Source organism: Channa argus, chromosome 13, assembly GCF_033026475.1.
Source record: "Channa argus isolate prfri chromosome 13, Channa argus male v1.0, whole genome shotgun sequence".
Classification (NCBI taxonomy): Eukaryota; Metazoa; Chordata; class Actinopteri; order Anabantiformes; family Channidae; genus Channa; species Channa argus.
In genome coordinates this window covers 6,342,104-6,370,036 of record NC_090209.1, presented here as the reverse complement: position 1 = coordinate 6,370,036, position 27,933 = coordinate 6,342,104, and the positions used below count along the sequence as shown (strand labels likewise).

At 41.6% G+C, this 27,933-nt stretch overlaps 4 protein-coding genes and 1 pseudogene across 7 annotated transcripts; 3 read left to right on the top strand and 2 right to left on the bottom strand.

Annotated features, from left to right (window-relative positions):
• Positions 1 to 3: 3 nt before the first annotated feature.
• Positions 4 to 3,167, top strand: LOC137139766 (protein FAM110A-like). Its single transcript, XM_067527481.1, has 2 exons — positions 4 to 160; positions 1,378 to 3,167. Exon 2 carries the CDS (start codon positions 1,541 to 1,543, stop codon positions 2,801 to 2,803), a length of 1,263 nt encoding a protein of 420 aa, XP_067383582.1. The 5' UTR covers positions 4 to 160; positions 1,378 to 1,540; the 3' UTR covers positions 2,804 to 3,167.
• Positions 3,168 to 4,339: 1,172 nt separating this feature from the next.
• LOC137139260 (sodium-dependent lysophosphatidylcholine symporter 1-like) lies at positions 4,340 to 8,437 on the top strand (annotated as a pseudogene).
• Positions 8,438 to 10,840: 2,403 nt separating this feature from the next.
• LOC137139767 (peptidyl-prolyl cis-trans isomerase FKBP1A-like) lies at positions 10,841 to 14,273 on the top strand. 2 transcript variants are annotated; one of them, XM_067527483.1, is made up of 5 exons: positions 10,844 to 11,089; positions 11,192 to 11,239; positions 12,452 to 12,564; positions 13,447 to 13,621; positions 13,860 to 14,273. In XM_067527483.1, the coding sequence occupies exons 1-4, from the start codon at positions 11,053 to 11,055 to the stop codon at positions 13,576 to 13,578; spliced, it is 330 nt and encodes a 109-aa protein (XP_067383584.1). In that variant the 5' UTR covers positions 10,844 to 11,052; the 3' UTR covers positions 13,579 to 13,621; positions 13,860 to 14,273. The 2 variants fall into 2 exon arrangements, with proteins under 2 accessions (XP_067383585.1, XP_067383584.1); XM_067527484.1 differs by lacking the exon at positions 11,192 to 11,239 and having other exon boundaries at positions 10,841 to 11,089.
• Positions 14,274 to 14,880: 607 nt separating this feature from the next.
• On the bottom strand, positions 14,881 to 21,873 carry LOC137139765 (syntaphilin). 3 transcript variants are annotated; one of them, XM_067527478.1, is made up of 5 exons: positions 20,349 to 21,861; positions 18,664 to 18,779; positions 18,415 to 18,546; positions 17,590 to 17,739; positions 14,881 to 17,444 (listed from the first exon to the last, which is right to left on the bottom strand). In XM_067527478.1, exons 2-5 carry the CDS (start codon positions 18,705 to 18,707, stop codon positions 16,193 to 16,195), a joined length of 1,578 nt encoding a protein of 525 aa, XP_067383579.1. In that variant the 5' UTR covers positions 18,708 to 18,779; positions 20,349 to 21,861; the 3' UTR covers positions 14,881 to 16,192. The 3 variants fall into 3 exon arrangements, with proteins under 3 accessions (XP_067383579.1, XP_067383580.1, XP_067383581.1); XM_067527479.1 differs by lacking the exon at positions 18,415 to 18,546 and having other exon boundaries at positions 20,349 to 21,872; XM_067527480.1 differs by lacking the exons at positions 18,415 to 18,546; positions 18,664 to 18,779 and having other exon boundaries at positions 20,349 to 21,873.
• Positions 21,874 to 23,044: 1,171 nt separating this feature from the next.
• Positions 23,045 to 27,504, bottom strand: rad21l1 (RAD21 cohesin complex component like 1). The gene is made up of 13 exons (XM_067528511.1): positions 27,358 to 27,504; positions 27,130 to 27,259; positions 26,645 to 26,744; positions 26,263 to 26,366; positions 25,862 to 25,969; positions 25,292 to 25,393; positions 25,021 to 25,113; positions 24,408 to 24,637; positions 24,224 to 24,305; positions 23,954 to 24,096; positions 23,697 to 23,839; positions 23,472 to 23,532; positions 23,045 to 23,227 (listed from the first exon to the last, which is right to left on the bottom strand). Exons 1-13 carry the CDS (start codon positions 27,502 to 27,504, stop codon positions 23,045 to 23,047), a joined length of 1,626 nt encoding a protein of 541 aa, XP_067384612.1.
• Positions 27,505 to 27,933: the final 429 nt, after the last annotated feature.

The following is a 27,933-nucleotide window of genomic DNA, read 5'->3' as shown; positions in this document are numbered from 1 at the left end:
GTCAAACAGGTTGGTCCTGTGCTGCTAAGTGTGCTTAGTGGTTTTAACCACTAACACATTCACACACGCAGCCTCCAGTGCAAGGACAGCACAGTGTTTGTTACCGGGGTAAAACAAGAAACCCAGGAGAGGCTCAGGAGGAGCAGCTGGACCAGCAGAGGTGAGTTTTCTGTAGAAATTCCAGAAACCAATAACCTTACACCTTCACAGAAGCAGACTTAAGCTTGTGAAGGCAAGACTAGTCCGTAGGCCCTGAGGGGACACTACTTCTGTTGTTCACCTGCCTCTTTGTGTTCCTGTGTCATTTGACTTGGACTTCCTGCTTCAGTCCATGTTTGTCATTTACTCTATAGCTTAACAAGCTGCCTCTTCTTAACCCTAGAAACACTAAATTAGTGGGTCTATTTCTGCTTGTAAGACCTAACTCTGACATTCCTCTCTGGTTTGTAATGAACAAGCACCAGCACTATCTTAATGATATGTCACAGAGCTCACGGTGTCGTTAGAAACTGGAGAGACCTGAAGGTGTAAAAGTGGAGGCGCAGAATTTTTTATAATTCGATCAGCAGGAGTTTGGCCCGGCTCAGACTGGAATGGCAAATATGTAGAGAATGTAACTGCTGTGGTCTGGATCTTAAGTGTACACAGAAGGGCAGAGGGAGTAGCTGCATGTATTTAAGCTCATTATTGTGGCCTTCATCGCGGTGCTTCCAACCTTTCGCTAAGAGGGATGAGTTCACAAATGCTGAGCTGTACTTCTTTGCTTTGACTATAACCCACAGAGGAGAGTGGGTCAGAAAGAAGCCTGCTATCCCAAACCTGGCAACTCGCTGCCTTATTTAAAGATGAGGAGTCATTGTTCCCATAGCAGCTGTTGGTGTGTCTGATCTTCTCTGTGTTGCCTCCAGACAATAGCTTGTTGACAGATGTCCTGGTACACCTCCCCATCACCCCATCACCCCTCACACACACACACACACACACACACACACACACACACACACACACACACACACAGACACACACTTCACAGGCCTTCTACTGACTCAAAATTAAGTTTCACTTTTATTGTACGCTTGTCTGCAGAGTAATACGAGTAATATATACTATTATATATATATACGAGTAATAGTATACGAGAGACTACGAGTAATTGTTCAATTACTTTGCACTTGGCAACCAATGAACACGTAGGATGGAGAAAGCTTAAAAAGAGCGACCGACTGCTGTCTTGCAGAGCACAGTGGGCTCTGAGTTGAGCTTTGTAGAGTTGAGATTGTTTCACATCTGTGTTCTTTTCATTGACACTTTAATCAAGGTCTTTTTAAAATTGTTTTTTCCTGCTTCCCGTGTGACAAATGTGTCTCATTTCTGCAGGAAACCAAGACGTCAAGTTCAGCTGAGACGCTGAGGTTACATCTATAAAAACTAGAATGACGGTTACAGAGCCACAAATATAAGACCTATTTGGCCACTTCTGGAAAAGTAAAGGCCATTTGTTCCAAACAAGAAGACAAAGTGGGGCTAGTAGTGTTACAAAATGCCTGTGGAGACTCTTCGACCATCGAGACAACCAGCAAAGATTACTGTAGCTGTTTCACCCACACGTCTGCGAACCAGGGGGCCACTGGGGCCAGACTTCTATAGACAGTCACCGGCAGCAGAAGGCAGACCACGGCAGAGTGCGGTTGAGCGGCTGGAAGCAGACAAGGCTAAATATGTGAAGAGTCAGCTGGCTCTTTCTAGGCAGAACCCGGTCAGGGCCCCTGAAATGCGGAAGCCTCTCTTACACCCCAGCACTCCTCTGCGGCCCACTAGGAAGACACCCAGCCAAACAAAGCCAAAGCAGGAGGACATCCAGCTCAACTTAGAGCACCTGAGTAACCTCATCAGTGATGTGAATGAAGGACCCCAGTCCAGTGCTGCTGGAAGCTCAGAGGACCGTAAAGTTCTTTTTGCTACCTCTGCACATCTTTGCCTCACACCTGCAGGGGCACAGCAGAAAAAAGAGAGGCCACCGCCACCTCCTCGACCTGACTGGTCTAGTTCAGCTAAGTTGAGAGTAAAAGCTTCTGGACCCGCCAGGGTAGAGAGCACAAGCTCTGCTGGGTCCCCGGCTGCAGGGACAGTACGCAGAGTGGATGTCCGACCTCAGGCCAGCCCTGTCAGGACAGCCTGTAGACCCCCTCAGTTCACACGGCAGCCCCTCCAGCCCACACCTTTACATTCTCAGTTTCCGCTCCACTCGGCTGTTTCAAACCTGCGTCTTTTCCACTCCAGAACAACAGCAGTTCCTTCTCCGCGGAAACCGGTTGTTGCCCCATCTAAACCAGACACCTTATCTCCAGCTGTAACCTCTGACCCTTCTCTTCCCCCCCCCAGCCTTCCTGTTTTCCCTCCTCCCTCCCCTGCAATCACCCGTTTGTCCTCTTCCAGCTCCAGGAAACGTCCATCTCTGACCCGATCTAAATCCGACATGAGTGACAGGCACTCCAGAGCCGGCACAGAGCTGGAGCGTTTCTTCAACCTGTGCGGTTTGGACCCTGCAGACCTGCAGGAGTTGACTGCATCTAGTGCTGACATTGTGTCCCTTGCCCGTTTTCGTAGCGTGAGTGCCCCGGGGTCTGAGTGCGCTGGCTCCGGTATAAAAGAAGATGATGATGATGATCAGGCGGAAGATGGCAACGGCGTAGACCGTGTTCCCTACGGTGTTTCGGTCATTGAGCGAAATGCAAGAGTGATCAAATGGCTGTATGGCCTCCGTCAGGCCAAGGACAATGTAAGTAACAGCACCCATTTATAGGTTGTTGTTGTTTAATGGTCAATAAGCTGTAAACAAAGATTTTCAACATGTCAGAACTGCATGATACATGAAGTGATGTGATCCCATTATTGAAGTGGAGGTAAACTGAAGTATGTGATGTAATCATATTGTGATGGATGCAATTTCTCTTCCTTTGTTGTTGTTTTGGTTTTTGTTTCTACAAAATTTGAAATTTGTTGATGACATTTCTGTTATTGAGAAAAAAACCTCTTTTTGTTTATTTCTGTCGACTTATCGGGCAGATTTTTTTTGAGGCTCAAAATGCGTTTTTTTGGTTTTTTTTATGTAGCAGTCTGGCCACTGTTCTGTAAATGCACAAAATAAAGATTGATTATTGCAGGCATCCTGTTTTAAACATTTTTAATTTTCATAGACATTTGACTGGTATCAATGGCCTGTAGAAAAAAGGATAGTGTGTTTAAATATTCAACAAGCTTCATCTGATGGAGGAGAGTTTCTCCGAGGACGTCCAAGCAATCATTCAACAGATGAATAACTGTGACTGATTAGGGAGAAGAGGGGAAGAAACTATAAACACATTTTAAATTCAAAACATATGTTATCTTTGAATTATACATTGTTCATTCAGGAGTTTTATGGAACCATCTAATATTTTTCAATTAATGTAAAAAAAAGGTTATATTTACAAACTATTACAACTTAAAATTTCTAGTTTTTATTGTCAGAAGATATAAAAGAGTTTATTCTGAGGTCTTAAAATAAGTTAAGGAATCACATTTTTAGGAGTTCACTCAACTTAGTTAAGTTGTTAAAAAAAAAACTATTCAAAATCAGTATTATTATTAAGGCATTTGCTGAATTCAGTCATTTAACATTTGATTGTGTTAGATAAATGAACGGCATTCACTCACACCTTTAGCTTCTATTTTATGGTGTTTAAACCGTTTTGGAAACCAGCTCTTGCTCTCACCAGTAGAACCAGTAGATGGTGCTGGAATTGTGCTCCCATCCCAGTTAGATGACTGTGAAAGTACAGTATGTACCATCATCTGACACACGTGATAAATAGCATAATTATGTTTCTCCATAGCCAAACTTTAGAGGGATGTAACAGAATGGAGTGAAAAAAATATCACTGCAGTTCAGACCTCTCTCTTAAAACCAAGAAAGTTTTTTTAATGAGATTCCAGGGTCAAACAAGTGGGGCATGGAACAAGCTATTGTTGTCTAATACACACAGTGAATGATTGCATCCGATGTCACACCATAATTATGTGGTGATGCACAAAAGTGAAAATAAAATTAAGTAAATCTTTGAGGCAGACTGGTTCCACTTCATACATTCTAATCACAACAGTTATTATAACACTGTTTATATTGTTATATTTGTTTGGTTTGGAAACAGTCGTGAAGATCTTCCAACTTTACATTCACACACAACCAGGTAAAAAAAACTGATGTGTCTCTCTGTGTGACCTAAAGTTGTGTCTCTGCATGTATTTACACAATAGGAACACAGTCCCTTTACTTTTTGTTCTTTTCTGTGAAAACTAAAAAGAACAGAATCAGAAATCATCACAAGTTCCAAAACAGATCCAGTGGAGAAAAACGGCACATGCACAAAGTCAGCTAAATGTTTGCACTACATGTTGCAGTGATTACCATCAACAACACAATTCCCTGCAGCAAATAACGCATTTCTTCGTCTGTTCTTTCCGTTCTTCTCAGGGGTCGAGGGGAATTCCCCTGACTAGGAAAACTTGTTACGCTCTGGGTGAGCTCCCATATCAGATTAGCACAGCGGCTATCGCTGTTTCACAGCAGATTTTTCTTCTGGATGTTATACAGGTAAATGTTGTATGACCTACAAACACTTTTGTACTTCTCTGACTTTCAAAATAAAGTTTGCTACTATTACACATATGGAGGCTTCCTATGTTTCCATGATTTTATTTGTGGATCAGGCCTCTCTGGTGCGCTGCGGTAAATGGACACCTATTGGCAAACTCACTCCCTAGTTGTTTGTTGGTTGCTGTAAGCTCTGATTCATTCTCCAATTCTGCATTTGACAGAGGCATCAGTGTTTTTTTCAGAGGCTGGTCCTTTCCACTCCATTTGCTGTTCTGTCCTATCTGCTGCTGTGGTTTGAGCCACAAGGCTTGCTGTCTCAGAGTCTCAGAATGCTGTGGTTCCTCACAGCAGCTTGTCTTTTCGAGACCCTCATGATTCAAGTCAAATGGTACTAATGAAACATCTGCTGCTTCACTTTACTTTTGTCACCATGGTGACAGACCTTCACAGTATTCCCATGTTGCTGCAGCCTCAAAGCTAGTAGGTTGTAGGTTTGCGCCCCGGCCGGCCGTAGCCCTTCTGTGTGGAGTTTGCATGCTCTCCCTGTGCTTGCGTGGGTTTCCTCCGGGTACACAAATCCATGCATGTTAGTTTAACTGGTGAATCTAAAATTGCCCATAGATGTGAATGGTTGTTTGTCTGTTTGTGTATGTCTCTCTGTGGCCCTCCAATAGACTGGTGTTCTGTCCAGGGTGTACCAATGACAGCTGGGATAGGATCCAGCCCCCCTGCAACCCACATAGGAGCGGAGGCACTGATAAGTAGTGGCAGACAATGGATGGAGGGATATTACTGCTGCCATTTTGCCCCAAGCTGTGTTACCATGGCTACTGAGTTTCACACCACTTACGTGTTGTCAGTTGGTGTCATGCTTTCTTGTGTCCTCCATTAACAGCGCTACAACGTCCCCTAGCTCTCACTCAACGTGTTCCTTGGGGGGAGATTTTAGAGACAGAGACTCTGCCACAGCGTACAGTAAGAGCACAAACACTCACTCACATGACAGATCCTTATTCCCACACCAGACCAGACAAAATGGTGACGTGGATTTCCCCCAGCTTTATCGCTTTCTTATAGTAGTCCCTGTCTTTATGTCCAGGAAACAGTGTGAAGATAGTGGCGATGCTGCTGGCTTCAGTAACTCAAGGTCAAGTTGTAGTTGTGTACAACACAGAGAAGCAGGAGGCCTGTCAACAGCTGGAACAGGCCCATGACACAACACAGAGCACATCCTCAGCACAAACTCCATCACTACAGAAAACAGTAGACACTGCTCTCAAAATGTAAAAAAAAAAGCATGGGGGGGGGGGGGGGTCACTCTAGCTCACATTTCTAAAGCAGCAGAACAACATCATGAGGCATTGTACTCATAATCTCAGGGATATCTTGTTACCCTGTAATTTACTGTTATTTGCTTCTTGGGTGTTTGTCTGTGTGTGTGCTCACAGGGTTATCACACAACAAAACAGATTGAATGCAATCAGATAAGTGTGCTTTCTAAAACAATTCATTACTCCTAAGTTAAACTAAGGTATTTTATCAGATTAGGAATTTTAGAAAACCTTTTTTGTTTTGTTTGTTTGTTTTTTGATGCAATGAAAAACAAGATTGAGGCTGAAGTCACCAAATAATGTAGTGGACACCTGGGCCAGAGTCATTCAGATGACTTTAGCTACCACAAAGAGACACAATACCGCTACAAAAATACCTAAAATGACTATGAACAGATGCAAAACCAATGTAAATGACTATAGAAAGACACAAAATGATCTTAAAGAGATGCAAAATAAATACAAAGAGACAAAGAAACCAGAAAGAGATGCAAGACAGCCACAGAGAGACGACATTTCTACAAAGACTTGCATAACAACAACAAAACGATAGGACACAGCCACAAATGACACAACATTACTAAAAAACCACTTGGCTATTTTGGACCACTTTCAATCTGGTTTGGGAATCTTTTACAAGTCTGTGCCCATTGCTGCAGCACTTTTCACTGAGAATAAAAGAAACAAGAAATAAAAACAAAAAAAATGTTTTCTCTACTAAGCATTAGAAATATTTTCTATGATTTAAATTCGGAGCAATCCCGAACAAACAAAGGCTTTATGGTGGGAAGCAATGTGTGCTTGTATATTTAGACTATTCCTCTGGCATGTGTTTGTGGGCAACAGAATATGCTTTATTTGAATTTTAAACATGAACCACCTTTTGTCACCTCACTGAACATGCTGATATGCCACATGTTCACCAGCAAGTAGTGCTTGGGTTTCTGTTTAGTGCATTTCAGGTAAAGGTTGATCTCAAAGTGGCTGTTACGTCTGTCTAAGCTTCAGCTTTGATAAGACACAACGCCAGTCATCACTACAATAATACATTTTTCAGTGCTTTTGAAAATGTTAATGTAAAAATTAGCACATCATAATCCTTTCTTCTCCATCTGTTTTATCTCAGATGTCCTTTTGCACTTTTCTGCAGCCTTGCCTCTGGGTTGGGAGCCCAGTTTCAGCACCTCCTTCTGGTATTACCTGTAAGGTGCAACTAACTAGCATCACTCACTGCGCTACATTCAATAAATGTAACTTATCAATAGCCTCCTTAAAGTTTCACCAAATGCATAAACGAGTAACAACACACTTCCTGAATTTCAAATTAAATGATTTCAACATTTCCAAAGACGTCTGCCTCAGTAGCAGTTCCTATGTGGCAAGCATTTCTTCTCAGAATTGGAAGAAAGGCAGTTTTTATTGGAGTATCAGGAAGGGGTCACGGAAATTACTGTACAATAATGTGAGGGACAAATTTTCATCACTTTCATAAGTCTGTGGCCTGTTTATGTCTCTTTTAGCTCTACATCCCAGCAGTGCATATAGTTGCCTGTGTTCCCACCAGTCTGCCAGTCTTCATAACTATGTGCATTTTGATGAGTTTCTGCATGGCGACTGTATTCCTGCTACACTGGTGAGTCAGTCCCCTACTAGGACACAGTGTTCTCAGTCTTTTCCAGGGCCCGTGTCAGATCTCATCTGTGTCACAAGTCAATGCAGTGCACATGAATCATTCACATCACCCCTACCTGACTTTATCTGGTGATGAATATTCTAGAAACAATTTGTTTTGTCGACTGGTCAGTTCTGATCATCTAAATTGAAATGTGGGTTTGACATGTGATATGGCAGCTTGTGCTGTGTTTGACACTGTACATACATGGATGAGTTGCTGCCAGACCTAAGTGTCAGGAGATGCCTTGACCAGAGTTTCCGTGAGTGTTAATACATTTTGATGGAAAGTCAATCAAGCAAAAAAACCAGAAGGAGGCACAAACTGACCTACAAACCATATTTGTGCATTTTTCAGTCTGGCACTGACATTTTAGAGACCCGTGCTTCTGGGGTCTGTTGTGGGCTACAGATCTGTGCTCCCAGTTATGGTGGACGACTTTGCCATGCAAGTAATTGGAGCCTCTGGTTTTTTCTTGCTATGTCTTTTGCAGTAAGCTTGCAGCAGGTCTGTCAGTTGGTATCTAAACCATGACATTACAGTGAGTCAATCTTTCATCCACCCACTTTATGTCCTATGTGTCTACATCTGTTGATCTGTCGCATTTGATATTCTTCCTCTCTGCAGGTTTGCAGGGTACAGAGCGGGTGCATGTAACCATGGTGACGGAGTGGCGATGGCTCCGATTGTGTTGTTCTCACTAGTTCCCATCACACAGGCATGATCTTTTTTTGCTGCTAGCCAATCAATGAGAGAAAATCTTTGCAGCTCCAGGAACAAAAGACAACGGTCCAGTAAGTGGCTTTTTGGTAAAATATTCTTTCAAGAGATGAAGCTACTAATGGGTCCTGACACTTCACTTTAAGTGGCAACAATGCACAGATGGGAGAGTTTGTAGAGATCAAAATAAGAGCTGAAAGAAAGTGAATATTAGTCTAAATCTCAATGCCTTTGCCTTAATCTATACACAAAATGAACATATAAATACGTATTGTGTTGAGCCAGGCAGGCTGTTTTCCCCTTTATGCTAAGCTTACAAACCTAATTTCATACTAAATGCACAGATGCATGAAAGGGATCAATCTCATGCTGCAAGAGCTACAGAAACCTGTTCCAACTCTTTCATAATTAATAACAATGAATTCTAGCAGTCATCCCACCCAAGATAAACACATTTCAGACACGCAATAGAACTGAGGGACAAAGAAAGAGAAAGTTCAAGAAAGGGAGAGGTCATGTGTAAAGTTTGCCAGCAAAAAAACTGCTAGGTTCACTTTACGCATGGAGAGAGCGTGTTTCTAGCAGGGAATCAGGGAGTTGGCCTATAGACACATCAAGGTTCACAAATATATGTTTACTAAATCAAGATTCAAATTATAGTAATTCTTATTTTTCTGTTTGTTTTTAGCACAGAAGCGACATCCACAGCAGCAGATTAGGAAACTGCAGAGCAGTCAAATGCTGGTGGGAACTCAGCTTTAAAGTGTAATACAAATACTTATACAAGACAGGTAAATACTGAAAACACTTAGTGGAGTCTTTTCGGAGAAAACAACAGTTTATTATTGTGGTAACAAGGCATTTGCTGTATTTATAATTTATACTGACAAATACAGTAACTGTAATTTTTCTTCCATAAGTCCAAGGTTATGGTATCTTTTCAAGTGTGAGAAGCTGACTCTTGTTAATGTTTGCCCCACATGCTTGAAAGTTACATGGATGTTTAACACTGCACTCATACATTTTCTGTGATTACATTCAAAGTCAGCTGTAACATGTCTATGTCTATTCCTGCACAAAAAAATATATTTTGTCAACATAAAACATGAAGCAATATCCTACTCAGACATGATAAGTTAAACTCTCACAGTACCTGCAGATAACACACACGTACAGTAATTGAGTGAGATTTTGTGTGTCATGCACACAGAATTCCAATAGTTGGGTTGTGTAACTCTAAAGCCTACGGCTGGAGCTCATCTCTGAGCTCTGACTTAGTGGGTTCAGTGTGGTATTCTTTTAGTGCTTTGTTCATTTCACTATAAAACAGGGTGCATACGTCAAAACTCTGTTGGTGAGCAAATATTAGTATTCACTAAACTATTTGTTGTAATAAATATTCCTGGTTTACTAGTATACATAACAAAGCAGTGCCATCATCTGCCAACATCTGAAATATGCTCATTTTTTGTTTTACAACAAGATAAAGTGGTAAATGCTGGTGTGTTTACCAGTTGTTTCATCATTTGACTGATCATGTTTATTTGCCCATCAAGCTGCGTTCTAACAAAGTTAGTGGGGTCTCAGATCTCGGCAATGCGAGTATGATGATAATGTATCTCACATGATAGACTGAATGAGCAAAGCTACGCAAGACAAGACCCCAAAGCCAAAATGATCCTTACCCAGCATGTATCTGAGCCGACAATGCTGCTTCCAGTCACGAGTGGAAATTTGGTTATGTGCTCAACAAAGAAATGTTTTGTTGTAAGGACTTCTGTCACACCCCCTTTCACTAATTAGTTTTTTTTTTTTTTTTTTTACTGCAGGAATTTAACTGGTCATACAAGCAAAAGCACATGTATAACTAAAACTGTTCTCTGTGTGTATACAGCTGATGCCAAATGAGCCAGCATGCTCATCCCCTGAGCCCGGGAAGCAGAGTGGGTGCAGTCATGTTTGTGTTTATTTGTCTACACCTGTGCATTTGGGGGCTGGGCCCCTGCAGTGAGACATGTAAACTGTAAAAGCAAAATACACAAAACACACACAAAAATAAGCTTTTTGTTTTTGCATTCTGTGTCTCTGTGCAGTTGATTTGCTTTTGTTTGGTTGGATGGTTTTAGTCTTTTCGTGATTATTTCCAATTTTGAATGCTGAGTTTGCACCTCTTTGCAGCCATTTGTTTTCATTGTAGAATGACTGCATCTCGTTTTTTTTTTTTTTTTAGAGCTTATTTTGTCTCTTGAGAGTATTTTCACATCATTTTCAGTCTTTAAGTCCCAGAAATGCCGAAAACAGCGGCCTCCTGACGGCTTAGCCACAGATGCCCCGGGGGCCTCTGAAATGTAACGGTTTAGACTGATGCCTATGTTGTTGCTTTGATTTTCGCCCCCCTCCTCACTGGACCAACGGCCCAATTGTAATGTTTTCATGCATTATCACACGGCAGCCAGATTTTAGTATGAAGAGCTTCACTAAGACATCTGCCGTCCAAACTCCTTTACATTGGTTTTAGTTTGATTGGAACAGCGCGTGGGTTCCATTTTCCCTCCATAAAAGGCCCATTTCGTGCTGGTTCCAGAAGGTGCCACAGAACCCCGCACTTTAGCACAAACCCGCTCGCGAGCAGGACGCCCCTCCTGCTTCCGCTCGCATTGTAGGGTGGTCGAGAGGATACATAGGAGCAGAAAATGGGAGTAGAAATTGAGACCATAACCCCGGGAGATGGTGAGAAATAATGGGGTTTTCCCCCAGCACAATGCTCTAGTTCACTCACAGGGTGTTTGGTTAATTATTACACACGCTCCGTGTGTTTTCTGCACTTTTCAGGACGGACATTTCCGAAGAAGGGGCAGCGCGTCGTGGTGCACTATGTCGGTGAGTGACTGGGTGACTGAGCGGGGAGGCTAACGGTACTGAACGGAGCTCACAGACCGCTTTTCTGTGGCGCTGACCGGGCACGTCTGTTTACGCAGTTCCCCGGCGGTGTGGAAGCCTGTTGTCGGCGTGTAACGTGCGACCGAGTACCGATTATGAACAATTCGGTTTAGCTAACGGCGGCTGGTTGTGTCATTTGATAACGTTAGCATTACGGCTAACGGTCAGTACTCTGTGAAAACATGTCCGCTCGGTTCATTTCAGATAAAGCGCCCATTTAGTCGCAGACTCGTATCATTTCCTCAACAATTTAAATGGACCCGTGTTATTCTTTCCTTACGGAGGGACTCGGGAGAGCTCTGCAGTTGTCGAGTTGACCGGACTGTGGTTGCTGTCAGCCACCTACCGGCTGAAGCTCCCCGGCTCCATGATGCCAGTCGCCTAACGATAAGCTGCTGCTCGAGCGCAAGCAGCGCTGGAAAGTACACGAACTCAAGTACCGAATTACTACTACTCCAGTGTTTGCACCACGTTTCAAACGCATTTATTTTATTTAGCTGCATTATCCGCATTCATTTCTCGTCACGTAAAGATGTTAAAGCAATAAAACACGAGTAGCTTAATATATATCTGTGAGCATCCATCACAGAAGAGAAGCATTTTAATGTTAACGGCACTAATTGCATTTTGCTTAGGTCCCCGGTTCGAATCTTCCTGCCGGCTGTGGTGTCTCTGTGCGGAGTTTGTGTTCTGCCCGTGCTTGCATGTGTTTCCTGTAGGAACTCTAATTTCCTCCCACAGTCCAAAGACATGCACGTTAGATCCGTTGGTAAATCTAAATTGCCTGTAGGTGTAAATGTGAGTGTGAACAGTCTGTGTATTTCTCTGTGTTGGCATTGAGATAGATTGGCAAACTGTCCAGGGTCTTCCTGCCTCTTGCCCTGGGACAGCTAGAATATGCTCCAGCCCCCCACAACCCCGATCAGGATAAGCAGTTATGATAATGAATAGATGGATGGATGATGAGCCTGATATACTCAAGTAAACATGTAAATACAGGAATTTTAATTGGAGTACTTTACATTGTTTTAGTAATTGTACTCAAGGTTTTAGCTTTTTCTTCCAACCCTGGAAACAGAAAAATGGAAGTAACCAAGTTGTGAAGTGATACAGATCAGAAACTAACTTTTCTTTTCTCATTGTTTTGATCAGGCACACTGGCAGATGGGAAAGTGTTTGATTCTTCGCGATCCCGGGGGAAGCCGTTTAAATTCAAGATAGGACACCAGGAGGTTATCCGTGGTTGGGAAGAAGGAGTAGCCCAGGTGAAGAGCGCTACAGTTTGAGATAGATCAATGGATCTATCTCAAACTGTGGGGGAAAAAATGTGTGTGAGTGTGTCTTTATATGTGTGAGTGTGTCTTTATTTCTGTTGCAGTGTTTCCTCTATATGTATCCAACAGAGTGCACTGCTGGTGCTAAATGGCCACCTCTCAAACTGTGAAATAATGTTAATGAGCTTAAACCTTGTTCGTATTTTTTATCATTCTAATAATTCTCTATTATCTTAAAACGGAGTGACTATCAAATTGCCGCCTACTCATGTTACGTGGAAATGCAAAAAACACAGCAAGGTTTACTGTCACAGACTGGAGAGTGAATCAGACAAATCTTAATTAAAAAGATATAGCACTCAGTGCAATAGCCGTTCATCATGTTGCTGCTGCTTGGTAGTTGAAGTTAGTTTGTGGCCACATAATTTGTTACACGCTTAATTGAATGATGTGTATTGTTATCTGGATACAGTATGTAATTACTTGTAAGTATGTATGTAAGTTCTTGGTCATATTGCTTGGGCCTACACAGCAGCCTAATACAACAGCCCTATAATAAATCCTCCAATAACAAGGTGCATATGTTCGATGATATTTAAGATGTGTCTGTATGATTGTTGCCTGTAGTTTGTGCTGATGTTAAACTGCATTACAGTATACAGAGACACATTTCTGTTTGTAGTGGACAAAATGATAGAACCATGAGTATAACACATAGCAATTCCACCCACTTCCCGAGTGACCTAAATACATTACAGTAAAGTGAGTCATTTGGTTTTGGGTGGTTAGAAAATTCTCTTATAACTTAAACCGTTGTTTAATTATTAAAACAATTAGGTTGAAAGAAATTAACCTCCCCATCAACTTCCGCAGATGAGTGTGGGTCAGCGGGCTAAGCTGATTTGCTCACCAGACTACGCCTACGGCAGCAAAGGGCACCCAGGGATCATCCCGCCAAATGCTTTTCTCACCTTTGATGTGGAGCTGCTTGGTCTAGAAGCCTGAAAGTTGTGCACTCACTTTGTTAAATTCCACTCAGATTTTCAGGGTGAGAAGTTTAAATCATTTAAATAATCAGTGTGACTATGTAAAACCTTTTACAGCTCAGTTTACATTTTATCACTACTCATGTACAGCAGCTAATACAGCACTATACCACTTTGTAATAACCCAGTGATGCTCAAAGATTATGTGGTCTTGTAATAAAAAGCTTTAGTCTCCTCCTGTAATCTCCTCGTGTGTCGTCCTCAATTGCTGCACTGACACCGTTCTTCTTTTTACTGCAGGTTGACTCCTATCAGGAACATGGAGGAAAAATGTTAACAGCTAATTCCTGCTCTTGATTCCTGCATAGGACCTATGTCTATAGCTTCACTAGCTCACTGTCCTTTCCATTTAGATCAAGCGTTGTTTCACTTGCTTTAAAACTGTATACTTTATTGTGTTTTAGATTCCATACAAAAGAAGTCATAGTTCATCCCATTTGTTTTTGTCATGTTCTGTTATGTATTTTTATGGTGGTTTTGTTTTGTCTTTTGTACTTCAGATTTCCAAAATTTGCCATCCGGACCATGTTTTAGATAAGTTTCATAAGTATTGAATCCATCTCATTCCTGTGGCTGTGTGGCCTTTTACACAATTGTATTGATTGCAGATAATGAGTTGTCTTGAATAAAAGATTAAACTGTTATTCGACACAATGATATTTCTATGGATTTACATTTTGTGATACTTTTCTTATTGGGTAAAATGGGTGAAAAGTAAGTAGTACATTGCAACCAGGCATTTCTGCATTCAAGCATACTGTTGCCATTAACAAGATGCAGATGTGGGACCTTTTTTCTACACTGTAGCATCATCTTTTAAGTGTAAAATAATATTTGTCTTGCTTGTAAAACTATTTTTAAGTCAGTAATGTGAGTGAAACTATTTGGTCTGTGAAAAGATTTCTGAACTTGCATGGTTGGTGAATCCACAAAGATCTGCAGGCACATGTTGAGGTTTGGGATTTTCCTAATTTGAAGGAGTGTAACAAGCTGTGGATGTTGTAAAAGGTCTGTTCCTCACTCTAGACATTTCTTTTCCTCTATTGGATGATTGTATCTTGCTGTTTAACCTTTATGTATCTCTTTTAGTAGTCTATATCATTAATTTGTATTTAATGAGATTGCCTGACTATATAATAAAACCAACAACCGTTTATTTTCCATGAAGAGAGGAAATGCCCAGGCTATGCTTCTTGTCCTGCTTTAGTGCAGTTAGCCACTGCTTCATTGGTTACATGTACAGAACTTGTGGCATGTGTAGTTTCACATAATCGACTCTAGTACATAAAGAGAGGTGAGTGACACATTGACCAAATACAAATTTAAAAGGACATCTTTGAACATGAAAATGGATCTCTACCACTTAAATCTTACAAATTGAACATCACATTTTCTAGCACTAAATGGGCTGCTCAAACCTTTTTTTTTTTCCCCTTTTGAAATTTGTATTTGCACAAATACCTTGTTCACCTTTAAATGTGTCATCGATGAACCAGGTACTAAAAACCTTACTGAAAAAATAAAAAAACCTGAAAATTAAAGCATTGTCCAGTTTGCACAAAAAGACTGCAGTTGGTTGATTTGCTCCATTTATTCCGCACTTTATCACACTTGTTCTCCTGTGGGGTCACATTAGTGCCCTCAATTGCATTTGCTCCACTGTGAGGGCATGTTATCATGTTTGTTCTACTAAAGTCTAAAAGACCTCTACAGTTACATATTTGTAAAATTATGTAACTGTAGACACAGCTGATAAAAGAATCCATTAACTGCTCACACACTCACCTTAAGGCTTTGTTACCAATGCTGCCCTGCTGAAAATCTCCGATCACAGTTCCTTGATTTTCTTTCAGCATGATTTAGGATTTGACATTAGCTCGATTATGTAAATTGAACTCAGTCATAACTCGATGCGAAGTTAGGAGGTTTTTGTTACACTTTTATTTTCAGGTCATTGTTACATTGTAACTAAAAAACTAGTGACGTTGACGTTTAGTGTCCCACATGTCCTGAGTTCAAGAGTTGATGCACATGCACATAAGGTAAAAGTCCCAACAGCTTTAAAACATGTTCAGCATTTCCACAGGTGGAAATGACTCCAGTCAGAAAATAAAACACCTCCTGCCTTATGCTGCGTGCCCTCACTGGGCTTTGAGAATCCGTGAACTGCTTCTGAACAGACACGGTAAAGATGGCCTTCATTTCTCTTCCACCTCCTTTGATAAAATGAACAAAATATCTTTGTCCAGTAGACGGGTCATATAAATCCAGGTAGGGCTATTGATTCTGGCAAAGGAGCCCAAACGGTGGTTTACATGCAAATTGCAACAAAGACAAATCACTTAAACTGCAGGCAGTAGCCTTAAGTATAATTAAGTAGAAAGTATTTTAATAATGTACAACTAATGCTTTTCTCTCTAAGGCAAGGCATGGTCACAAAATCACAAGGGCATTATGCAAAATCTAAAAGCCTGGAGGATATCTCCAACAGACGGCAATGACCAAAAGGTATTAAAGTGGGCATTCTTGTGGCCGTCCCTGCAGAGGATGGGAATGGTATTTCTCTATGCCTGTCAAATAGGTGTCGCTCCATTCATGCTGGTAGGCCTCCGCCCCCTGCCTCTTCCCTGGCGGCGAAGCGAGTGGAGGGCCACAGCACAGCAACCTCTCAGTAGGGACCCAATATGGTACACTGGCATGACTTCCTGTTGTGCCCCTCGACACAGCCAGGCCATGGTTGGGACCACCGGCATTGTCAAAGCCAAAAGATCTACTAGGAAGTACCTGCTCCAGTGGCAGCGCTGCGGGGAATACCCATCTTCATTTGCTGCTTCAGTTTCATCCTTATTGTCGTCATTTATCTCAACTACTGTAGCTTCCTGCCTCACTGGAAGTGGAGCCATAGGGTGGGGCTGTCGGGTGTAGGGCTCAGTCGGCATCTTTGTTTCCTCAGAGGATTTGTCGTGTGGCAATGGTTCTACACTGTGTGAATTCTCAGAGGGAAAAGCAATAGGTAAAGACGACGGAAACTGCTGTGGTTCTGAGGGGGTGGGGTCTGCTGCTAAAGAAATGACACTCAGCTCTTCGGTGCCGCTTTCCTCACACAGCCAAGTCATGGTCGGGCTGCAGGCCTGGGAGCGGACTTCTGGCTTCTTCTTTTCTGCAGTGGCAGGAATGGGGACAGGATCTGTGACAGGGACGGCAGGAGACTCTGCTGTTACCAGAGCCTCCTCCTGAGGTAAGTGGAGGAACAGGTGGTGGTGGGGGAGGTGGGTGTGTCCACTGCACCTGCAGCTGCTACTGAGAGTGTGGCAGGAATGTGAGATTGGCAAAACAGCTCCTCCACTGCACAGTCGCTCATACGTGGAAGAGCGTGGCATGGATCGGGGGCACCGGATGTGACCTTGTGGCGGCAGCTGCTCTGACAGGAGGGCTGCATCCAGGAGCAGATGCGTTTGTCCCGTCGCACGAGATGCTCCACTTACCTCAGGAGCATTGGAACTATGCTCCAGCTGCAGAGCCTCAGTGCTCATTTGGTGGTAGGTGGTGCTGCGACTCAAAGTGCTGGCTGGGGAACAGCCACAGGAGCGTGACCTCCCCCCCGGTCGAGCTCCCTGCAATCCTGAGTATGGCTTGTGATCGTGGGGGTCTTGTTCACGGACAGCAAGGTTGGACCGCACTGATTCTACCACCTCCTGCAGGTGCTGGATCTCCTTGCGGGCCTCTTTTAGAGCTAACTGGGCCTCCACACGATGACATTCTTCTTCGATCCAGTCCTCTTGCATCCTGTACAGTTGGTTCCTCAACTCATCTATTTCACAGTCCCTGAAAAAGGATAAAATGGTGAAATTCTCTCTGTGGTTGTTTAGCACGCAGGAAGCCTAAAAAGTTTTTTTTTTTTTTTACTTTAACAACAAATCATGACTTAACAACTCGTGACACATTCAAATTGGGGGACAGGTAGATGTACCTGTGTTGTAGTCTTTCCACATTCTCCCTCAGCCTGGCTCGCAGATGCCGTATACACACCTCCTTCTGCTGCAATGGTGTAAGGTACTGCTCCGGGGTGGGGGGCCTGATCCCATGGTTGTCGCTGCAGGCTGTGTGCTTTACCTGGTGCCTGAATCCACACACGTGCACGAAAATGTGATTTATTTGTTTGGTTAAATAACACATGAAAAAATGGACAGATTACCAAAGAAAGTCACAAACCTCAATTAAAAGTAAAAAAACTACCAAATACAAAAAAAACACTAATAATCATAAAAATAAAAACACTGCAAACAAGATCACAATCATTTTGTGTCAGTCTTGGTGGATTTTACCTGGATGAATTGTGTAAAGCCTGTCTTTACACAAGAAGCAAATTAACCTTTGGGCAAATCCAAATACATGGCTCTAAACAAAGCTAGAGCATAACATCCTGCTAATCCAGTATCCCAGCAGCGAAGCCGCAGAAAAGTTTCTAACGGTTCATTTGTGTTGGCATTATGTCATCAATGTGTTGATTCACTGTGTAGTTTGTTGTTTCTGATTTCGTTTAGTTTTACTGCATCTAATTGAAAAGTGTTTCTGATGTAGTGAATCCCAAATAAATAAGCAGGAGTGGACAAGAGGAGCTGAGGGGCACTAGAGTCACAGCTGGTAAACACTCAGGATGAGGCTCCCACACTTGAGTCAGTTACATTCAGAGCCTCCAGTCTGTGTGAGGAAGGATGATGTCAGCAGAGAAACGTGGAATAGCTGCTCCGAACACTGATCTTTCATTGCCCTGCTTCAATCAGCAGTATCTTACCTTGGTGTACTAGGGTATGTCCGGGCTGTGGGGCTGCCCTCTGTTGCCCTAACCCGACCAGGGTAAGTGTGTATACTGGATGCATCACTGTGGGAGACCCGGCCGCTACCGCCACTGGTACCCACAGAGCGCCTTGTAGGAAGACATCAAATGATGCTAATTTAAAACATGGTAATTAGTCTCTATAGCTTATTTTCTGAACCACATCTGTCGTTCGGGTGAAAGTTGAGCTTTGATTAGAAACTGTACCTGCGTTGACCTGAGGAGGGCTTTCGGCTTGGCGTGAGAGACATGAATGTGCAAGGGGCTTCCAACCTCTCCACTGCCGTCTCTAGACAAGGTTGCTAGGTACACTTACAGCCAGACTGCAACGAGCATTACAGACGAGGAAAAAAAAACAGGAAAGCAGAAAGCATTTAAGTCACAGATGTTCTAAAAACAACTCAGTGATCTCAAAAACGTTACAACTATATTTTCTTCCAAAATGTTGCATACTGTGTGAAGTCATTACAGAATGGGCCTCTTTACTGTCAGTGACAATAGTCTGACTCTAGCCTTAATAAAAAAAAGTCCAGGCCAGTAGGAAATAAAGCCTCCTTTCTCTGCTGACACAAAGGGAACCCAGTGAGTTCCCAGTCAGTGCAGCTGCCTTGCTCTGAGCCGTTCTCCCTGTCTGCACAGTCTCAAATTAACTAATGTCGAAGGGCAGAGGTTCACTGGATTTCTTTTTCAGCACAAACTCTGCTAAAAGTTCACTGTCTTAGTTTGTCAGCAGAATACTGTAAGGTACCCGCTTACATGTAAACTGACAACAGATACCATTATCTGTTCTTTGTAAGCATATTAATCTTAAGTCATAATCCCCACAGCAGGAAAATCTTAATGTTTACCTTTCTTGTCTCTATGGTATTAAAAATAATGTATTTACTAATAAATTCACAGCCTCCAGACGGATCCAATGAGCAGGGTGATTACTAACTAGTAATAATGAAAAAAGTCTCAAAACATGTCTTCCCCGTTATGCTGTAGGCACTGACAGGCCAAACACACTTGGAACTTTGCTGTATTTTTGTCAGTAGAAGTGAAGTATGCTTCAGTATTTGCACAGAATGAATTGACAAATATACATCTGTATACTTTTTAGTTTAATCCAAGTACACTTCTGTATTAATTTGTTTAGCTAACTAGCAATCAAAATAAAAGGTGAGCACGAAATGGTATCATCATTTGCTGCTTTAAGGCCTGGCTAAAAAAAAACAAACCAAAAAGCTGCTGCTGGATAAGCGATGGCCGCAGCTGCAACACCTCTGGCAATGAAAAGCCGACTAATCAAAGACGGACGTATCAAAATGTGTCCTAAATTAAATTCTAGGACAACGAGACAAGAAATCTCAACTCCCTTTCTTCTGTCTGTGCAACAAGTGTTAGAGCAGGTTACGGCTGAGACAGACGCAATCGTCTTACGTAAGTGTGAGCATCAGCTTTGACTGTGGAGGTGTGGAGTCAAACTCCTCGCAGCAGCAGCAGCAGCAGCAGCAGCACACAGCTGATCCTGTTTTCCCGGATAAACATCAGATTGTGCGGGGATGATACGCTCCGTCCTTGAATAATCGTTATGAGATTGAATCATAGGGTTTAGCACATCTGTCGCCTACAATAAAGCCGTTAGATAAGCAGGTAGGTCTGCTGTGATGACAACAGCCACAAAAACTCCCATCCTTAGTTTGCACAACAGCGGACTACAGAGGTGTCCCTGAACAGGACATCTAACATATCTGCTGGCACTTTGTAGCAATAACAGAAAACCCAAACAGCTCACTAATACATTTAGTCCCAACATGTCCTACATACGGTCAGCCAGCAAGGATATAACCAAACTGTCTCTGAAAACAACAACAACCGTGCAGCCTACGTAGTCGGATGTGAAACACTACCATTTCGGCAGGTGGAAGTTGTGCATCGTAGAAACGCCTCGGATTCTGCCAGACTTGATGGTCGCTGAATAGTCCCTGGTGGCCGCAGGAGGAAAAGATGCTGCTGCTGATGAGAGTCCATCCTGCTGCCATTGAGCCCGGAGATGAAATGAGGCAACTGCGTCTGCTGCATCGGTGCTTCTTAAAGTGACAGGAGCGGATAATCTGACTTCACCTCATAGGACATTAACTGCCCATCAGTGGTTACTGACAGTTTTGATGAGTCTGATGATCATTTGTGACAGCTGAATTATAGTTTCATAACCCGCATAGTCCAGCAATGACAGACAGGGTTACGAATGTCCAGCAGGACAGGTACACTGCGTACAGGACTTCAGGTGATGACGGATGACGAATATGCAGAGAAACGTTCACTGACTGATAAAGGTCACAGTCAGAGCAAAGTTTCTTTCATATTTTATAAATATATTCAAATTGCACTTATTTTAATACAATTAACATTAATAAAAGCTATGGCAAGATATGTACAATTTCAAGATTTTACTACTTTATTGATGTCATAGAAAATTGTAAATGAAATTGTGTTGCCTTGTTACAGCTGCTCTCCGCATGAAAGTAGAAAAGAAAAGTAACCAAGACAATAAACAAATACAAACTACTGATTAATAAAAGAGAAGTCCAGGATTGAGAAGACTTTGGACGAGAGGAGCCCCCAGAAGTACCCCTGAAGAGCTGTAAGCCTCTTTAACACATCAGGTCCAGTGTCTTCTTCCATCTGGTGTGACAATCCACATACTGTATGACGGTGGGGAGGGTCTTGGAGAGGGTTGCATAATAAAAGTCAGATCATAAAGAGGGCGTCGGAATGTCGTGTCTGGAGTGTGGCTGCGACCGGGTCTATGACGTCACATGGGCCGTCTGAGGAGGAATATATATAATATAATAATATAGAGATCAATATGGCGTGTGAGAGCTCTCTGTGCATATAGTATGGACAGAGGTCTACCGCCAACAGGTCAATGTCCGGGCAAAGGACTCTTTCACAGTGACATGACCAGTATGACACCACCCGTTGACGTACATGACCAGGCCGCTGTCAGTACTGATGCATGTGTCGGACATACTGTCCTGCAGCCATGTCTCTGTGAAACTCTCTCGAGATATTTTCCTTCCCTCCAGTGCAGTCATCTCATCCACCTTGTTCTCCAGAGACCCCGCGTTGCCCATAATCAGAGGGAAGATGCGGCTTGAATCCTCTCTCCCTTGGCCGCCTCTCCCGTTTCCTTCTCGATTCGTCCGGGAAGTTCAAAGACTGAACGAAATTTAAAATCCACGGTGCCGGTCTGCTGCAGCACTTTCAGCTGCAGCCCGATCAGCTGTCCGGGGTAAACAAATGAGCGGCTCCAGCTCCATACAGCTGTTCCGCGCTGGTCACAGCTTAAAGCAGAAAAAGTCCTGCGGAAAAACAAAGATAAAGACTCCCCCCAAACGCATGATCAGAGAGGCTAAGCTTTACACAACAAACTTTATTGTACAAAAACAATACACTAAAAATATGGAAAAGGAAGAATAAATTAATAGAAAAGCTCAACTACTGCAACAGGCTGTAGCTCGGTCCGCGCCTGCGCAGAGTCTAGTTTGAAAATGACAAACTCTGCACTGTTTACAACTGCAAGCAGAAGCAGGACAGTTACTCATTTCCTATGGCCCCCACAGTTTATAGTATATGGTGTGTATCATCCTCCTGATAGTGAATACTCAGTGTATTTGTACTTTGTAGAAATTCTAAATATTTATTATGCTCTATAAAACATAAAATTATCTTAAATATACGCTTTGTTAAAAGAAACAGTGGCACCAGCTGAATCAATGGACGTACATAGCTCTTGAAATGATGTGTTTGATATAACAAAATGTACTTTATGAGGAACATAAAACAGAAAGAGGAACAGTGGAAATCACTAACTGAATGTGCCGTACAGTCTTAAAGACCTCAACAATAGCCGCATGAGATGTTGCTGATATAATTACAAAAAACAAACAACAAAAAAACCTCAATGATCTTGTTGATGCCCTTTAAAAAAATAAAAAATCTGATCTGTAAAACCATACTGTCAGGTACTGTATAATTTCACAGACCTTCACTAATACCCTCAATTTACCAAAAATAAAAAGTGGTAATAATAAGCAAAATGAATATTTATAGCTTTTAACACATACACACAAAAACACAAACAGAGGGTTTCTACAGATTTACAAAGTCAAAATTATGACTTTTTATCACCTTTTCAATTCGAACAGAATGTAATTTAACAAAGTAGGATGGAAAACCAATCAAGACAATATGGAATAGTTTATTTCAATATCACACTTTTTTAGTATTGCCGATTAGTTTATAGCAATGATTATGCCAAATTGCATAATCCTTGTCTTCCCCGGCAATAGAGTAAGCAGGAGAATTGATGGATTCAACAATTTTAACAAATATATTTTTAGAGATGCAACAATAAATTAATTAATCTATCCACAGGACTTTGCAAATACCCAAATAAAACGTATGCATCATATCGTCCAATTTACATTCTTCTTTTCCAGAAGCACATTGTTTTACCTTTGCTTACCCTTTGCTACTGTTATGAGTCAGATCCAGTTGAACCAGGATTTGAGCTCATTTGTGTATTTTGACTTCTGGTTTACTAATTGGAGAACTTGGGTCCAAGGGTAACAAAGATGTCCTCGTAAGGAGCCTTCTGGTGCAGGTGGACGGCCTGTTGCTTTCTCAGAACCAGGAGAGAGAAGAATGTGTTGGCTGCCTGCAAACGAGTACTCCCCTCAGAGAGTGCCTGAAGGCTGAACGTGGTGTCACAGTCGCTTTGGCTCTGTTATACACACACACTCTTTAATTTCATCCCTCATCCTGCATCGACTTTATCACCTTTAAATCCTTGTCAAATGTGATTTAAGATTTTTTAATTCTCCATTCAAGGACATTGCCTTGTATGGCGACAACAGTCGTTTGACGTGAACACACAGGTGTGACAATTAAATTGTTCTAAATAAAGACAAATTTCAGGAACAACTGAATAGTTAGTGAATTCTGAAAATGTATTTTTAGGTTCTTACTTGTAAAGTGTTCAGAAGCTTTTTTGCTCGTGTGGTTATCCTCCTTTCCAGCATAGACTGCAGATTAAAAAGGGACAATACTTCAGTCAGGGATGCCTGGGCACATACCCAAGGCAGTATGGGAAATTACCAGACACCATCTGTCAAACACCGATAGACTAGACTGCAGCTAATTTACAGTACCATCCATTATTAGCTCACTTTCAGTGCAAAGACAAGGACAATGAATTCATGAGTCTGACTGTGTTCACGAGCACCTGACTGTGCAGGGAAGTTGACTGAGTCTCCTGCTCCTCGTGGGATGGATGGACAAACATTGAGTCTTCTGATGGAAGTTCTGGATGAGTGAACTCTAAATTGTTTTCATCCTGACAGACAGTGCCGATTAGAAAACAAAGATATGAATCTGAAACAGGACCATGAATGCGAATATCTTATTCATGCACACACATTATCTTTGTCAGAAATGTAAACTTGCTTACTTGTGCAAGTTCTACGAAACTCTCACGCTGCTTGTTCGTTTGATAAAGAACTGAAAGCTCAGCGTTGTGTGTTATTTCAGTATCAACTGATGAATGAATTATACTGACTTGGTCCATCGTGAAGGTACTTATATCTTTCTGAACTACAAATGACATAACACAGATCATATGAGAAAAGAGGAACAATGGAAATAACCAATCAGTGTGCACCACCATGCATGTGTTATTAAAATGATAGTTCTCTGACAGTATTAATATCAGGGTTCTTACCTTCTTGTGCATCCTGACGCATCTGCTCAACCTCCTCACAAACACCATAATATTTTAACTGGAAAAAACTCTTAACAAAGAGCTGCAAAGGCAATGGTAACAGCAGGGAGATATTTATTTATTGATCACTATTGATGGAGTATCAGTTGTATGATTTAAACCAGCACTGCAGAGACCTTTTTACCTCCTTTATCTGTGGAGTTACTACAGTGGAACATGGCTGTGCTAAGAGTTTGTCTGCACCTCCACTCTCCTTCCACTCCATGAGCTGCACAGTCGGAGGGGCCATGTCAAAAGGGGCAACAAGATCAGAATAATCAGAAAGTTGCCGTCTGATAAATTCATTGGTCAGTCCTTTGGTCTCATCCACAACCAACTTTCGTTTTCTCTTTCCCTTCTTTCTTTCTGAATTTGCTGAAAACAAATAAACAGTTCAAGTTTGTCAGAAGTCAGGGCAGATTTGACAATGTGTGCAGTGTGTCTTGATTTTGATAACCATATTTGGGATATGGGGTTTACATATGTACATTCAATACAGAGTACAAAGACAGTCTCCAGGTTTCTGATGGTCTGTGTTCAGTAGTGTCTTGCTTTCTCTGCATTTCTCCTACTATGTTGTCTATTAGCAAATAGTTTTCAAAAACATGGGAATGCTCAGGTTTGTCAAAATAGTCTATGAGTATATAGTGTTTCTGTGGGACAGTGTCAGCCCTTGCAGCAGCATCACTACTAATAAATGTTTGTTTAAAGATCATACAGAACATGTATGAGCTAAAGAGGTGTTTGTGTGTGCCTACGGGTGACGGACACAGGTTCAAGTGCAAAGGCCTCCTCCTCATTAGCAAGCAGGGTGGTCTCATTCAGTGGGGTTTCTACCTCGATAAGATCTTCTCGTACTGCATAAAAGAGAACACGTGGAGATTTTCAAATTTAAAGACACCTTTGAACACAAATGGATTCTCTAAATGACCAGAACACAACCAAAAATAAATGTTCATAATTGTATATAATATTTAACAAGTTGTTTAAATTTGGATTCCTATCGTAAATACAAGGACATTTCATTACCTTGTTGACAGTCGAGTGTCTTTAGCTCAAGATTTTCATCTTGAGGCTCTTGTGGAATAAAGTCAGTGGACTCAGCATTATCACTGGAGTTTGTCAGAAAGTCTATAGGGTCCGTAGAAAGTGATTCATTAAAAGAGCAAGAAAATCAGTTAATAATCCCTGAACATTAATGGGAAAGCTTTAGACTGTTTTAGAATTTGAACATAATATAGCAGATTTAAAAATCTACTTCGCTGATGAATGAGTACCCAGAATGTAAATATAAATATATATGTGTGTGTGTGTGTGTGTGTTTGTGTGTGTGTGACCTGAAACAACCCTGTCAGAGAAACACCATGATGTGCCTAAACAATCCCTGTCCACCTTATGACAGAGACATTAAATTGCTGATACAGTTCTAACATCAGTGGGAAACCAGGGCAAGTCCAGGTCACCTTTCATGTAGTTTTACAGCATCAGTGACATTTCACTGACACTGGAAAATTAAACCAGGCTGTTTTTTTTTCTCTTTAATGTCAAATGTGTTTTGGATAAATATATGCCAAAAAGCTATCAATTTCCAATAACTACCGAGTAAGTCGAATCCTTTATCCTCATCACCAAAAGCGTCTCCATCTTGAACCAGGCTTTGGAAACTCATATCCAGTAACGTATTGTGATGGTCCTGAGACTCCCCACCTTTATATCAAAACAAAGAACAGAAAAGATACAAACAACTGCAAATATCACCTCCATCTATTAAAGCCATGCTTTAATGGCTGCTGGTGTTTTTTGATTACTTATTGATAATATTGGAAATATAAAACACTTAATTGGACAATCCTAAATGTAATTATAGTAGAAACATATACTACAAGAATAAAGCAACAGTGAATATATTTAAAAAAAAAAATGGTTCTGCTAAACAAATAAGTCAAATGGCAACTACAAAACCATTCAGGTAGAACTGTATGAGAACAAATGGTTCTTACCAATGTCTGCCAAATTCACAAAGCTATTTCCAAAATCCTCTTTCAGAGTGATTTCTTCTGATTGACACTGGTTAGTTGAAAAGTGGTCCACGACATCTAAGTTACTGTGCAGACAGACATATTAGATTTGGTTAAATCAACAATGGGTGATCCAAAAGTGAACAACAGGTTTGGTCCTTCAATCTAAATTCAAAACGTAAAATTATGCTTGCAATTACAGCAGAAAAACAAACTAATGTTTTAAATCATTTCGGGAGTGTGAAGTTGCTCATTTTATTTGTGAATAAACTTAGTTAGATAGTGCCTTCAAAACTACAAAAGTGACACAACTCAAACAAAACTGCATAAATGTAAGTTGAAATATGCCACAAGACAACTGTACTTTAAGGGGGGCAGCTGGGCATCGAAGGCAGTGAAATCTTCAATCAAGGTAATTGCTTTTAGTGTTGCCTCTAGGCCCCCCTCCGGCAGATCCGTCTGACCTGGTGTGATGAAAGAGAAACAGGGCAAACTTACATTTTTTAAAGAAATCTTTCATTTCTTGGCTATATCAGTATAAACACACACACACACACACACACACACACACACACACACACACACACGTAAGAAAAAGTTTGAAAACACCTACACACTTATCCTGATTTCCATTTACGAAAAGATATGTATATATCTGCTTTAACCCCTTTATTAAAGGGTAGCTGTCACATAAACTAAAACGTTTGTGCATCTGCTTTTCTGTTATTGTCAATTATAATTCACTTTCCAGCCATTCTATTGTAGCCACAAGCCTGCCAAAGCCTTTGTTGCACTTTATTTGTCACCACTATTTGGTGGACGGAGATAAAAACAATGGGAAGGGGTTACCTGGCCTGAATGCCATTTTAATTTTAATCAGTGCATCATTGCAATCTGCGAGGAGATACTTTGCTTTCCTGGAGTAGATCCTGACCACACCAAGCAGCAGGTGACCAGATGTCCGCAGACCAATGGTCATCTACAGAGATTTCAGATTTTAGGAAAGGACATTACTAGCTAGGTGTTTCAATAATTTTTTTTTTAAAATAAAAAGTGTAGCAAGTATAAACGTTTTACCTTTGGAGAAATGATATCTCTGATGGTTGTTTCCAAATTGCATTCAAACACATGAGCCTTTGTGAGTTTTCGTTCCCAGTGAGCTGCTAACCATATTTTGGCCAGCGGCCCCCGCTTGGACGTGAAGAGATGGGTGTAAAACATCATGTTGGTAAGTTGACGCCAGTCGTCACCTATGACACACGCATCAATATTTGTGTCAGCCAAATGCGCTCATAACCCTTTTTTTTAACATTAGATAGTTGTAGTAGCCGTAGTTAAGCTTGAAATTCATCAAACATCTAAAGTAGTATCAATCAAAATCAAACGCAGCTCCAACTAGTTAGCTAATAGCGTTTGCTAGGAGCTTTGCCATAGTAAGCTTTTTCACATGTGAACATAACATTGCCTATTTTATTACAGCTCATAATTTAAGTGGAAAAATGCATTTAAATTAATTCTACATATGTAGGGAGGCAGCCCGAAATATGCAGTTTTTCTTACCTTAACTTTCGAAGTGCCGCGTTTTTACTCATCTCCGCGTGCGGCTACTAAGCAGCAGCGTTGCCAGGTTCGACTGAAAAAAAGTATCGCAAA

Coding starts and splice junctions, on each gene's coding strand:
- LOC137139765 (XM_067527478.1), bottom strand. CDS start 18,707: ATGTCTCTCACGCCAAGCCGAAAGCCCTCCTCAGGTCAACGCAG. Junction 18,547..18,663: donor CCCTCCTCAGGTCAACGCAG/GTACAGTTTCTA, acceptor TCTTCCTACAAG/GCGCTCTGTGGGTACCAGTG. Junction 17,740..18,414: donor ACATACCCTAGTACACCAAG/GTAAGATACTGC, acceptor GTGTGGATTCAG/GCACCAGGTAAAGCACACAG.
- LOC137139767 (XM_067527483.1), top strand. CDS start 11,053: ATGGGAGTAGAAATTGAGACCATAACCCCGGGAGATG. Junction 11,090..11,191: donor GACCATAACCCCGGGAGATG/GTGAGAAATAAT, acceptor TGCACTTTTCAG/GACGGACATTTCCGAAGAAG. Junction 12,565..13,446: donor GGGAAGAAGGAGTAGCCCAG/GTGAAGAGCGCT, acceptor CAACTTCCGCAG/ATGAGTGTGGGTCAGCGGGC.
- rad21l1 (XM_067528511.1), bottom strand. CDS start 27,504: ATGATGTTTTACACCCATCTCTTCACGTCCAAGCGGGGGCCGCTGGCC. Junction 25,394..25,861: donor TAAAGGATTCGACTTACTCG/GTAGTTATTGGA, acceptor CGGACCCTATAG/ACTTTCTGACAAACTCCAGT. Junction 25,114..25,291: donor GACACTCGACTGTCAACAAG/GTAATGAAATGT, acceptor ATGCAGTACGAG/AAGATCTTATCGAGGTAGAA.
- LOC137139766 (XM_067527481.1), top strand. CDS start 1,541: ATGCCTGTGGAGACTCTTCGACCATCGAGACAACCAGCAAAGATTACT.